The sequence below is a fragment of the Rhinopithecus bieti genome, unplaced genomic scaffold (assembly GCF_001698545.2).
Source record: "Rhinopithecus bieti isolate Rb0 unplaced genomic scaffold, ASM169854v2 scaffold_63560, whole genome shotgun sequence".
NCBI classification, from domain to species: domain Eukaryota; kingdom Metazoa; phylum Chordata; class Mammalia; order Primates; family Cercopithecidae; genus Rhinopithecus; species Rhinopithecus bieti.
Window position 1 is genome coordinate 1,919,832 of NW_016826568.1, and position 13,991 is coordinate 1,933,822.

At 37.1% G+C, this 13,991-nt stretch overlaps 1 protein-coding gene across 4 annotated transcripts in view; it reads left to right on the top strand.

The window, feature by feature from the left end:
• Window positions 1–13,991, top strand: part of EPHA5 (EPH receptor A5) — a 358,795-nt gene that overhangs the window by 272,121 nt on the left and 72,683 nt on the right. For 2 of the 4 annotated variants that reach the window (XM_017863470.1, XM_017863468.1), the window contains exon 8: window positions 5,686–5,788. In XM_017863470.1, the coding sequence (XP_017718959.1) occupies window positions 5,686–5,788 (103 nt within the window). Of the gene's footprint in view, window positions 1–5,682; window positions 5,789–13,991 lie in introns of all 4 variants that reach the window. The other 2 variants (XM_017863467.1, XM_017863469.1) reach the window with 1 other exon arrangement.

A 13,991-nucleotide genomic window follows, 5' to 3' on the forward strand; every position in this document is an offset into this window, starting at 1 on the left:
CCCAGGCTGGAGTGCAGTGGCCGGATCTCAGCTCACTGCAAGCTCCGCCTCCCGGGTTTACGCCATTCTCCTGCCTCAGCCTCCGAAGCAGCTGGGAAGACAGGCCCCCGCCACCTCGCCCGGCTAGATTTTTTGTATTTTTTAGTAGAGACGGGATTTCACAGTGTTAGCCAGGATGGTCTCGATCTCCTGACCTCGTGATCCGCCCGTCTCGGCCTCCCAAAGTGCTGGGAGTACAGGCTTGAGCCACCGCGCCCGGCCCAGACCACTCTTATACACTTTACTTAGTTTTCCCCATGGTAATATTTTGCAGAACCATAATATAATATCACAACCAGAACATTGATATTGATGCAATCAATCCAAGATTTATCGCTAAGCCCTGGAAACCATTCATCTGCCATTGATGTATAATGTTGTCACATTTCAAAAATGTTTCATAAATAGAAACATGCAGTGTGTGCCTGTTAATTTGGAATTGGCTTTTTTCACTTAGCATAATTTCCTGCAGATTCATCCAGATTGTGGTGTGTATCAAGTTTCTTTATTTTTATTACTGAATAATAATCCTTAATATGTATGTACTACAATTTGTTTAACCTCCATTAATTTGTTGAAGGGCATCAGGGCTGATTACAGTTTTTGCTGTCACAAATAAAGATACTGTAAACATTTGTATACAGATTTTTGTGTCATGTAGGTTTTTATTTCCCTAGGATAAATTTCCAAAAGTACAACACTGGATTGTACAGTAATTGTATATCTAATTTTGTAAGAAACTGCCAACATGTTTTCCAAAATGGCAGTATCATTCTCCATTTCCACCAGCAGTGGGTGATTGATCTGGTCTCTTTACATCCTTGTCAGCATTTGGAATTGTCATTATTTATCTACTTATTTGTTAGTCATTTTGAATAAGTGGGTAGCGATATCTCACTATTTTGAAAATCACTGTTAGTTAATTATGTTCAACATACTTTCATGTGCCTATTTGCCTACTATATTGTTTTAATGTTTCTACTGATTCCTATGTACTTATATTACTTATTAAAAATTATGCCCTTGATTAAGTTACCCTGATTAAGAAAGTTTATAGATAGCTATTGCTGTGAGAGAAAGATCCCAAATTCTCAGTCTGACCTGTAGACTTCCAATCTGGCTCTTGCAATTATTTTAACCTTCAATGATGAACTCTTCACATATATAGCTGAGGCAATAAAGTCTAGAGAATATCCACATAATATTTGTATACAATCAGGAGTGTGGGAAGCAAGGTGAGGTAAAAAATGTGACTTCTCAGTATATGCTGCCTTAAAATTTCCAGGTATGATGCAAATGTGTAATGATTTTTTTTAAAGAAACATTATTATTTACAAAGATATTAATTTTTATAATTGGTGATCTTTCACCATAGTGAGTTACATTGCTTCAACATTTTCTTTTAAGTCTTCCCATGATATTTCCCAGCTATTTTCCAAAACGACATCATTAATAAACTAATTTTAGTAAACATAAGAAAATGAGAGACATGCATAACTAAAGGTATATACCTTAAGGATTAAAATTTTAACAGTATGTTAACATGATTACCATATCTCCTACTTGACCTAAATATTTTTGTCTCACTCCTAAACAAATAAACAAGCATGAAGGCATTGACGGTAACCTGTAAATTATCTATTTTCATCTGACTTAATATAATTAATGATATTATTAGTGCCCTCAGGACAAACAAAATAATAAACAATTTAAAAATCTTTATTAATCATTTCATATTAGAAATTGTTCACAAATTAATTATTGAATGTGAAACAGTTAATAGTTAAAACCTGAGTTTATGGTGGGTGAATTGCTTGAGCTCAGAAGTTTCAGACTAGCCTAGGCTAAATGGTGAAACCCCTTCTCAACAACAACAACAACAACAACAACAAACACAAACATTAGCTGTATGTGGTGGCACACGCCTGTAATCCCAACTACTCGGAGGCTGAGATTGGAGGGTGACATGAGCCCTGATGGCGAAGGTTGCAGTGAGCCAGGATTGTCCTACTGTACTCCAGCCTGGGTGACAGAGTGAGACCCTGTCTACACACACACACATGCACATAAGAAAATTTAAAACCCATCAAGGACCTTAGAGAATATTGCAAATTTAAAATAATAATAAAACTATATAAATAAATTAAACTAAAATAATCATAAGCAAAAATATATTCTGTAAATTCTTCCTCACAAAATGGTCTCTAATTGCTTTTTTTACAAAAATGATCTGATTTCAGAGGACATTAGATAAACACAGAGAATATTAATGTTTGTGATTTGATGTTACTTATAAACTATGTTCATAAAATGTATCCACTTAGCATATTAATCTTTTGAATGCCATTAGCAATTATTTTAATGCAATATATTTTTCTATAAAGAGGTGCGCATCGTCAATGTAGGTCCTGGAAATTACTAAAAATGAAGAATTTGACACTACCAAAATTTTATATTTTTTCTCAAATTTAATACTTTGGCCAATCTGAAGTTACTCTGTTTTTACCCTTATTTCTGAGTAATTGTGCACTCTTCCTCCAAAACTATATCTGTGAGAGTTCCCAAACTGGCACATTAAGAGTGGGAATAATTGTTAGACTCAGATTAGAAGGGCTTTTGAAAACTAGACTGAGCATTTGAGAATTTTCTTCCAAAGGTAGTAGGACTTTCTAAAGTTTTGATCAGGGAAACATAAAATGATATTTTGATATTTAATATGAGTACATAGAAGGCAGAGAGAACAGTTAAAATGCTATGAACCATATTCCACCATTTTGATTATACAGATTTGAATCCAATAGGTTAATGTTGGATGAAAGTAAGTGATGTATGGGGAGAAACATCAAAGAAACACAAAAGTATTTGATAATGAATGATCAAGCAGAAGTTAAGAAAGATTTAGTAATAGTTCAAAGAAACCGGAAAGAGATCAAACCAGTTTGATTTTTTGGTTTGATTAATGATATGTTTATTTGTTGATATATGTTTTCGTTAATGCCTTTGGGGGTAGATGTGGTATGAAGGCCAATTTTAAACATGTTAATTTTTATGTAACAATAAAATCCAAACAAAGGGCTAAACAGTTTGTTATAAAAAATGGAAGGATTCTTTGGAGAGAAATAAGGGTAGGAGATATAAATTTGTCATTGTGATAGTTATTAATTGATACCATGAAGGAAGAAGTATCAGAGAGAGGGAGAAAGAAAAGGAAGATGTAAAAAAAACAGACAGAAAGAAATGGAGAGAAGTGAGAAGGATAAGAAATGAGAAGGATCAGGAGTGAGCATTCATGAAGAATCATTCATACATCACTGTGGGAAGAGAATATGAAGCCATCAGAACTGACAAAGTAGTGCTTCATAGAGAGGGACAGAGTAAAACAGCTTGTCTGATGCCATAAAAACCAAGAGGAGGAGAGTTTCAAGTTTAAGGTATACGTTCAGCTAAGTCAAACTCCTAATCATGGTGGAGGATAAGTTAAATAGAGAAGTACTCATTGCATGTTGCAAATGTCATCATCCATGGAATTCAAAGGCAGAAGAATAAAAACATTTCAGAGATAATTTTAAAATGTTGGTTCTTAGATATGGTTGGTTTCAGATGCCTCTGTCAAGATGCTGACAAATAGGAAATATAAGAATAATAAATAAAGCAGGAGATAATAAGTATAAGTGATATTTTACTATTTATTTAGGGCTGTCAGTAGTTGAAGCTCTATGCTAAGTGCATTATATGTATTATCTTTAATCTTAACAGAAATATAATGATCCTAGGAAATTATCCCTATTTGGAGATTATGCAAATAGGACTTTAAAAGTTTAAGTAATTTTCTTGACCCATATGTGTAGTAAATGCCGGACCTATTTTCCAATTTGGATTAAACTAATCCTACTAAGTTTAGATATAAAGATTTACTTCTCCCTAAAGGTGATATCTACTCAGGCTTATAAGCAGCACAATAGTTTATAAGGCAGCCAAAGTGTCTTCCAGAGGGAGGCCTTTGAAAGTTTAGCATTTCTCAAATGTGGGAAGTGGGAATGTATTAATACACGGAGCATATGAAGACGACTCATTATGGGGATGATTTTACTAGTAAATTAATAATAGAGAATTAAGGCATTCAAGCAGCAGTTGCAGCTTACTCAAATAACATTGAGTTTCTGAGTGAAGTTTCTCTAGAAACAATGCCCTCTGCCAAAAAAGAAAGAGAAAGAGAAAAAAAAAAAGTAGTGGTAGAAATAATCTGAGTTTAGAGATTAATAAAGCAGACCTTGGGGAAAGGGTATTAGCAATTCTGGGGGTAGTTTTTTCCTGCCTCATTTATACTGTAGCCTATAACTAAATTTCTTACCACCGACCTTAGCGTCAGAGACTAGGAGAAAACAGGGCAAGACTCTTGTACATATTATGCAAAAAGGAAGAAGGTAAGAGCCCTGACTTATATTGAAAATAATAGTTTTACTCCAACCAGCTGTTAATAATAATGGGATCTAAACATTGGTCTAGAATAGTTGAAAGCGGATCAGTGCAAGAGGGTCATCAGCAAATCACTTAGTTTTGGTTAGAAAGAATCAAGAACAATGTGACTAAAATAGAAAGGGAGGTGTTTGGAGATCCTAAACTCTTGGTAGGCCAAGATCTGGTATGGGGTTGTGAAAAAGAAAACACAGATTGTTACTAATTTCTGTGACAATATTTGTTACCGTGGAGCTAAACTAGCGCTACTTTGAAGTTATCAAATTGATCATGTCATTAAACAAGAAGCATGCTACATATTCTATGGAGAGATTCTTAAGAACATTAGTACAATTTATTTTGCCCTATGGGCGTTTTATTTTAATCCAGATTAGTTAGCACAAAAATAAAATTTATTTGCTTATTTAAGTACAACTGCCTAATCATGTTCATATTCCTCTTATGAAGGGAATTTTATACTAAAATATAAAACATTTCATCTAAATCTATGTATATAAAAGTAGGTGATGTAAATATATCCAATTTTAAGATAGGTTTCTACACTTCTAAATGTTTGCCTTAACATTTTTCAAAAAGTGAATTTACTTATGAAATATACTTACTGGTTATATTGTGCTTTACATTGTGTTTTTGTAGTAATATTCAGAATACTGATATTATATTTTACTTCAATGAGGTCATAGTCACATTATTTTGGTCTTCAATGTCTCCAATGTCTATGGGGAAAAAAGTCCTACCTGGGTTCATCAGATTTTTTTTTCTAGAGAACAGCAGAATACAAACTCTAAAAATATCGAATCTTATATACCCGGCACCTCCTATTTAGATCAAGGTGTTTGAAGTCAATAAAGAAGTTCCATTTAAATTTGCAGATCTAAGGCCCCTAGATGAATACTATGCAAACCACATGCATTCATTTTTTTATGATGACAAGGAAATAATCAGTGACTTAGTGATGCTCTCAAATCTCTATTTGGAAAGTAAATATTTTCTATTAAAGATGACTTTTCAATTACACACTTTTAAGAAAGGATATTAGGGGAAATCTCAGTCAAGTGTGGGTAAATTGCTTAAATCATGAATTGATTGCTGTCTATTAAGCAGCCTTTATTTTGAATGCATGTGATCACTTTAACCACAAGCTCCATTTTCTGTATCTCCTATCAGCAGTTGCAGCATCCAGCGATCAAAGCCAGATTCCTATAATTGCTGTGTCTGTGACAGTGGGAGTCATTTTGTTGGCAGTGGTTATCGGCTTCCTCCTCAGTGGAAGGTAAGAGAGGAAGCTGTGACTCAGTTTTGTAGCTGATCTCTTCCTCACCTTGATCTGACCATTTGACTGTTAAGCACATCCCAAAACAATCAGGCAAGCAATATATCAGCAGATAATCTCAATACGTGATGCAGTTCCTAAGCCTTATTACGTGATGCAGTTCCTAAGCCTTATCTTGTTCCTATTATTGATGATTTTTAAGCCCACAATTTCTCTTTTTAGGTATGCTCTCTTCATAAGAGCTGCGTTGATGTGTTATTGTTTATTCGGTTAATATAGCTATATCTCTTTATATGACACAGGTTTTTTAATCTGAAACTTTTTGTCTCTCAAAAGTATATATAGTTGTCTGCTTCAAGATTAATTAGTGTTTGGGAAAAGTTATCTCTGTGCCAAGTATATTTTTGAGGAATAAGACATGATTCTATTTAGCCAGTATTCTATCCTAACAGGGTGGTGTATCCAAAGCAGAAATTATGGCAAACAAACTACTTAGAAAATGACCAAACATTTTCACTGACTGCTTTTATTTTCAGCTTCTAAGTGATTTCAACCTGAATATTTCAATTATGGTATATACTGATTTGAAGTGAATTGTATTAAATATTATCGAAATAGATACATGAATATATAATATATTACGTATCTACATTTTTTCATTTTATACAAAAAAGAGGTCAAGTCTCAATAAGAGCTGTTCTAGGTGTTTTCTGATATTGAGCTGAGCATAATCAACAATACAAAATTAAATAAAATAAAGTAGAGTAAAACAAAGTGAAGTAAATAAAACAAGAATATGCTATTTTCCTACAATAAACATAGTTTCACGTATTTTTTAAATCCAGGCCATTATTAGAAGGGATATTGAGTAATGGGAGCTATCCATTTGAAAATATATTTTGGTGTTAGACCGTTATAGAAAACTTAATGAAAGTCTTCATGGAAATATTTATTTCTCAGAAAAAAAGTGAAAATGTACCATAAGGTCCCCCCAAAAAGCCAGGAAATCAATGTTCATATTGATTTTGTTACTGTTGTACTCATTTACTGTTGACTCTTCAGCACCTATTCAACTCATAAATATACAGAATTGGGCACTTTTCAAAGTACTGCATATTGTGTTCTGAAAAGATTTATGACTATATCCTTAAATTACAGAAATAACAGTTTATTTTTATAAAATATCACAAAATCTTTTGAACATTCCCTCATTGTATCTGCAAATTCTATTACTTATGGTTCTTATTTATTTGTTTGAAGTTTTCTTAAGAAAATATGCAGTAATTCATTGCTTACTTTTAATGTTAGATTAGCATTTATGTATTTCTAGAATTTCTAGCTAGGGGATAGTTTGTGTTCTGTTGAGGACAATTAAGCCCATCCTAGGCAGGGGGATGGCTATCTAGTGCTCCACTGATTTCATCTCTCTGAAGTCACCTGGGGAGAATGCACAACCTGTATCCCTGCTTTCTAGAAGATAGGCTGATTTCACTAATCTTGTCCGATTTTGATACAATAGTATAATCAAGTTGCATGAATTGTAACTACTAAGAAAACTACCACGTGACAATGTGTCTTTTCCACCCCAAATTATAGATGACGCCTTTGCAGAGCTGGTTTGTAATGCCATTTCTTTATTTTGGACTGAGATAAGAGTTAGTGGTTTCCTTTCTAATAAGTTCAATAAACATTAGTTATATTTATGGACATGGAGGTTATAAGAAGATTCTGTATTTGTTGTGTGCACACTTAGGAGAAATGAATAAAAATGGAAAAAATAACCAAAGTCTAGAATCCAATAAATCTGTGTTTTTGAGAGTTTATTAAAGGATACACATCAAATATCAGAAATATGTTGTTGTAGACTTAGCACAGTGAATTTACAGGTGATAGTTTGCTACGGATTCTTGCTTAACCTTATGTGGTATCTTTAGCATTAGACAAAATATTTAAAAGAACTTTCAATCTACTTACTATTTGGTAACTGAAGGGTAGTATCATTGTAGTGCATACACGCACACATTCCTACAAAGTCACCCATACACTCTGTATTAGTTCTCACACTGCTATGGAGAACTGTTCAAGACTGGGTAATTTATAAAGAAAAGAGGTTTAATTGATTCACAGTTCCACATGGCGGGGGGTGGTCTCAGGAAACTCACAATCATGGAGGAAGAGACCTGTTCACAAGGTGACAGGAAGGAGAAGTGCTGAAGGGGGGAAGAGACAAGGGCGAGGAGCCCCTCATGAAACCATTAGATCTCCTGAGAACAAATTTACTCTCATGAGAACAGCATTTAGAAAACTGCCCACATAATCCGATTACCTCCACCTGGTCTCTCCCTTGATATGCGGGGATTATGCGGATTACAATGCAAGATAAGATTTGGGTGGAGACACAAAGCCTAATCATCTCTCTCTCTCTCTCTCTCTCTCTCTCTCTCTCTCACACACACACACAAATTCTATATATACCTGAAATTGCTGTTCAAGAAAAATGAAATTTTAGTAGAAGTCGAAAAAGAGCTATCAAAACATATGAGAGGTTCTGCCAATCCAAGCTTGGTAAAACATTTTTGAACATTTTGTCTAATGAAAGTGTCGTGAGCGTGAGCGCAAGAGAGCGAAGCATTAAGATGACTGCGACAGATTTTGAAACAGTTTATAGATGTGACACTAGGGAATTGCTGTTGACAAAAGGACGAGCACATTTCCCAGAAAACATATCTGAGGGCTTATATTTTTAGAAGCATTTCTTGCATGAAATTTTAATTACTTTATTTTGTTGGAATGTATTTTCTTGAATTTCTCTTTTGGTTGTAGCATTTGTCTAGTGAATAAACATCCTGGCCGATTGTATTGTACTCTTCATGGACAAACTATGTTTATATTTTATTATATGAGTATAACTATCAAAGTTAAATGATATGATTTTGAAAGACTTTCCTTTTTTCTATTCTCATTTAGGCATGAACTTTGTAATTTTTGTTGGGACCAATTAAACTAACTCACCCTGTGCTAGCCAGATTGTCGCTGAATTACCCAGTAAAGATTTGTTAAATTAAATGGAAAATCAATGAAGAAATGTGCCAAAACCTAACATAATTGTGGTAAACGTTATGATTTGAGTAATAGCAATTTTTAAAAAGCGCTGTGTGCTAGAAAGATGTAAAGATATAGGATGTAGATATGTTTCTCGCGCTTTCGCTGTGGCCAACTATGATGTGGAGCTCTCTCTGTCACAGGCAGTAGCCACGACACCACAAAATAACACACCACACACACACACACACCACCATTAGATCTTATCTCAAAAACCCCCTTTTTTTTGAGCTTACCCATTATTACTTTTCTAATATCTGGGAATATGATATGATAAGCCAGATTTTGCTGCCTAGGTAACATCATTTATCTAAAAATATTGGGACCTCATAATTGGTTAAATAATGTTATATTCTGTATATTGCAAAATATTAATTATTGCTGCATGCAAGTATTATTGCAATTTATTTTATAATTGGCCCAAGAGGAAATATATCTTGAAGATCCATATTTTCACTAAAAATTTAGTTTTACTTTAGACCAAAAAAAGTGAAATGATGGACACACAAGGTATTATGAAAACTAATTCCTTCCCTTTCCCCAACAGAAAAAAGTTAATTTTAACAATCTAAAATACCCTCAAGGATGAAAAATAAATCAAATTTAGAGACTTTTTTAATATTTTCAGGCTTAAGTTGATTACGCAGAAATCTTTTGTAATATTCCTACCCAGACACAGTTTAAAATAATGTAAAGTATCCATCTTGAAGGAAAAATCCTATTTAACAAAATGGCAAAGAAGTACAACATTAGAATTCTTGACAATTTTAGAATGTGTGTGATCTTCCTTTTTAAATACGTTAAGTAATCTATGGGGTATTTTCTGCAGGGTTCAGACTCTCTCCACTGTTTCCCATTAACCTTTAAATGTTTTTTACAGGATTATAAAACAATTGACATGCCTTCCACAAACTGTGAGCTAATCATCTTAGGATGGAAATAAATTAAGCCTCTTTATATGCATAGCATATTGAAATTGCTCTTTAATCTTTCTCTTTTATCACTAATGACATTGGGCATTGATAACTTTCTTTTGTCCTAATTTTGTGGAGTTTATCTCTTATATTTACTATTTGACAGATTTTTAAATGTTTAATTGACCAGTCTTTCATCAATGAATATTCTCACTGTTTTCCTGTTAAATGTTTAAGAAAGTTTTTCACTTTATTTCTTCCTCCTTTTAATCCTTTAAATATGATTAGTGTTATAAAGTTGACTTTTTTATTTATCTGTGTCCTTATTTCAAATGGAGTCTAAATTCTGAAAATTAACTTCTGAATAGTTCAGACGGTGATGAAAAGCTTAAAGTAACAAGATTTAGTGGTATAGACATACAAAGGAAAACATCTTTTAGTTTACAGAAGCAATTCTTTTTTGAATCTTTCTAAATACAACCTTCGTTATGGAATTAAAGAATATTTTTTAATACTATGTTTCTGATCACTTATTATGTGATCCTGAATTTAATTAAATTTCAAGCATGCAGAGCTTCACTTTTTATTTTAAATTAAGTCCACATACACAATTAGAAGTAAAAACTTAGACATTGTACACATGTACTCTTCCACCCTTGTTTGCACATGTTCTTGCATGTAAACCATACACTTAAAGCTTTTGCTAATTTTAGAAACAGGAAACAAAAAAGCCAAAAATGTCTCCTGAAGAGGAAGAATTCTGTTATGCTGCTTGGCCTTATATATGATTTTGTCACAGGATTCTTAGGGTGTTGCTTTTCCAGCCAGAAGCCTCTGTGACCAGGGGAACCTTTGCCTGAGTTTTGCTCAGGCCTGTTGGACTCCTTCTGCCCACTCGCCTTGGCAGGCTGCACTTGTCTCGTGTTACCAACCCAAATCTCACAATTGCAAAAGGCATGCCAGGCATGGAGCAGTGAGGGGTGCATGAGTGAGCGAGCGCAGGGTCTGGCCACTGAGCACAGCCAGGCACGCTGGCTGCTGTGGAGGGGTGGGTTGCTCCTGGTACCAGCACAAGTACTTGATCAGTGCAAGCCTGAAGCTCAATCAGATGCATCACAAGTAGCTTTCACTGTGGGCATCGTGTCTGGATGAGGCGAATGTGGTGGTGCCTGGAAACTTGGAGATGCCAGAAACTGCAAAGCCCCAAAGAGGGTGTCAAATTCCTGACTCGGAGCAACCCTAGGTCTGGGCTCCCCAAAGGGTTGCCACTCTTCTCTTCTCTCACTAGCAATATGGTGAGTGTAGAGGAGGGATATGTTTTAGCCCTGTTTGTATTACAGCTCTTCTACTCTCACCACTCAGTGGGTCATAAATTCTCATCTCATGTTCACGAAGAATGATGTACATGGACAACTGTAGAATGAGCAAGGTGAAGAGGTGCTTTTTTGAGTAACCAGTACAGCTTTAAGGAGACCCAAAGTGGGTAGCCCTTTTCTGCAGGTAGATCATCCCAATGAGTGCAGCTCACAGTGGAGAGGAGACCCAGAGTGTGTAGCTCCTATCTGCAGGCATGTTGTTCCAAGTCTGAAGCCCCTAGTGGAGAACAGACCCACAGTGGGTATCTCCTATCTGTACACAGGGAGTCCTGTTGTCTCTCCAATCTGGCTGAGTCCAGGGTTTTTATGGGCTTCAGAAGGAAGAAAGTGTGTGTTGACTGGACTATGAGCAGCCATAGGCAGGCTGGAGAAAGCACCATAACTTCTCACTCCAGACCAAAGAAGTGATAGCCTAGGCCCTAGACTTCAAGCCATCCCTGACTTGAAGGTGGGAGCCCCTGCCTTCCGTCCAGAATCCTGTCTGCCTCCTGCCACCATCAACATGCGGTCCACAGCATCCAGGCTGTTCATGCTGAGGGATTCCTGCAGGCCCGAGCTGAGTCACTCTCAGATTTCCCTCAGCCTCTCCCCTGTGCTCATTTTGGTGCCCAAAGTTCAGAGGGGGCCAAGGTGGCAGGGGACTGGTGTGTCAGTGCTACCCTAAGTGTGCACACATATGCCTGGGTCACAACAGCACCCAGGCTCATCCTCAACTTTGCTCTAAAATCAGAGTGGGCTCCAGGAGTGGGGAAAGGCCAGGCAGTGGGAGCAGACCCTTCTGAGCCTGCAGGGCAGGAGGCTTCTCAGGCTCCTGAGTGTGCAAGAATGCTTGGGTCCTCAGCTGTGGCCGTGTGTCTGCAGCTGCATGCAGGCGGGTGGGGCTCCTCCCCTGCCAACTTGAAAGGGGGTCGGTGAGGCTTCTACCTTTTCCTGTCTCCTGCTCATTCCATAGAGCACACAGCACAGGCCATGCCTCCCCAATTACAACCAGCTTCTTTTCAACTGTTGCTCCAGATGGGTCACCACTGCCATCAATTCCCCCTGTGAAGAGTTACATCTAACTGCCATTAGGATAGGGACAGTGACTACTCTTAACTGTTTCAAACTGATAGGGGGCATTGTTTTGGGGAAAACAGCAGTCAGATCTCTCTCAGAGGCCTATCTAAGGGTCCCTGGGAAGAAAGGAGCCATCATCTGAGGCTCCCGTTTCATGACCACTTGGAGTTTGATGGCCTCTAGACAAGAAGAAACACATTTTACAAGGAGGTTAAGTGTGCTTCGATCAAGTGTGATTATTATACAAAGAGGATCCAAAAGGAAAAAAAAATCTAAAAGTAGACTATTTTGAAAAATAATGTTGTGACTAGAGCTGTTTCATCTTGGTCAAAAAAATTAAATCTTGTATGGGGGCAGTTAAACTTTAAAGGAGAAATCACTCTTTAGGGGGGTAGATAATCCCTTGGGAGTTCAGGATTAAGGAGTCCTTGATAAAAATGTTTTAGGTGAGGAACAGAACAAAGGTGAGAACAGTAAGCAAGAGGTCTCTACAAGTAAGGGTTTGGGGAAAATATTGGGTTAAATGTGTTCCTGAGATGCCCTCCCCACTCCACGATCTTGCTAAGACAGGAGAGGGGAGTTGTATTGGAGAGAACTGAAAGACCTGCTCCAGTGTCTGGGAAGAAGTCTACTTTTCTTGATTTGACTTCTGAACTATCAGAGCCAGGGAGAAGTGACCCAGGGCCCATCAGTTCTGCTGGACCATTTGGGCTGGACCCAGTGACCTGTCTCCAAGGACAGTCTGTTGTTTAGTGGTCCCCACTGCAAATTGGACAGGGCCAAAGTGGCCTCCTCCTGCTGTCCAGACAGTCCTTCCTAAAGTGCCAATGATTTGCCACATTTGTAGCAGTTAACAGATCCATCCAAGGGACTTTGGGATTTGTGAGCCTGCAAGGCAGCTATTAGAGCCTCTGCCTTTTTCTTGTGTCTCCTTTCCCTCTCTTGGGCCTCCTCCTGATTCCTATTGTAAAAGACTGAGGTGGCCACTTTTAGGAGGTTCTCTAAAGTACTATCTGGTCCCATGGCCTGTTTCTGAAGCTTCCTCCTGATGCCAGGGGCTGCTTGAATATGAACTTATCCTTCAGGGTCAGTTGTCCCTCAAATGAATCAGGAGTTAGAGATGTGTGCTTTACCAAGGCCCCTCTTAGCCTTTCCAGAAAGGCCGTGGGATTTTCATCTAATCCCTGTTCTATCATGAATAGCTTGGACTAATTGAGAGGCTTGGTCCTAGTCCTTCATAATCCCTCCAGGATACGCACATGATAGTTGTTCCTCTTTCATTCTTCAATTTAATCATTGCAGTCACATTTAGGGTCCTCCAGTGGTTATTGCTGTTCTTCCAGTGGGATAAGGCTCATCCCCTTCCCTGGAACTATATGAGATACAAAGCTCATCCCAAAAATTCTGTACTGCTTGCAGGGTGGCCTGCTTTTCAGTGGTAGTCAGGGGCTGATTCAAAAGTAGCATAATGTCCTTCCAGGTAAATTCAAATACTTGAGTTAAATTCTGGAAAGCTTCTTTGTAACTGTGAGGTCGTCTGAAAACTTTACAATATTCCCCTTAGTTAGCCTTGAGTTCTGTAGAGAAAAGGGAACTTGAACCCTAATCAATACCTAGGTAGCAGGGGGTTTGTGTGTCAGCACTGCCCCGAATGCACACACACTGGCATGGTTTTAACAGCGCCCAGGCTTATTCTCAACTTTTCTTTGAAATCAGAGCTGGCACCAGTAGCAAGGAGAGGCCAAACAGCAGGAG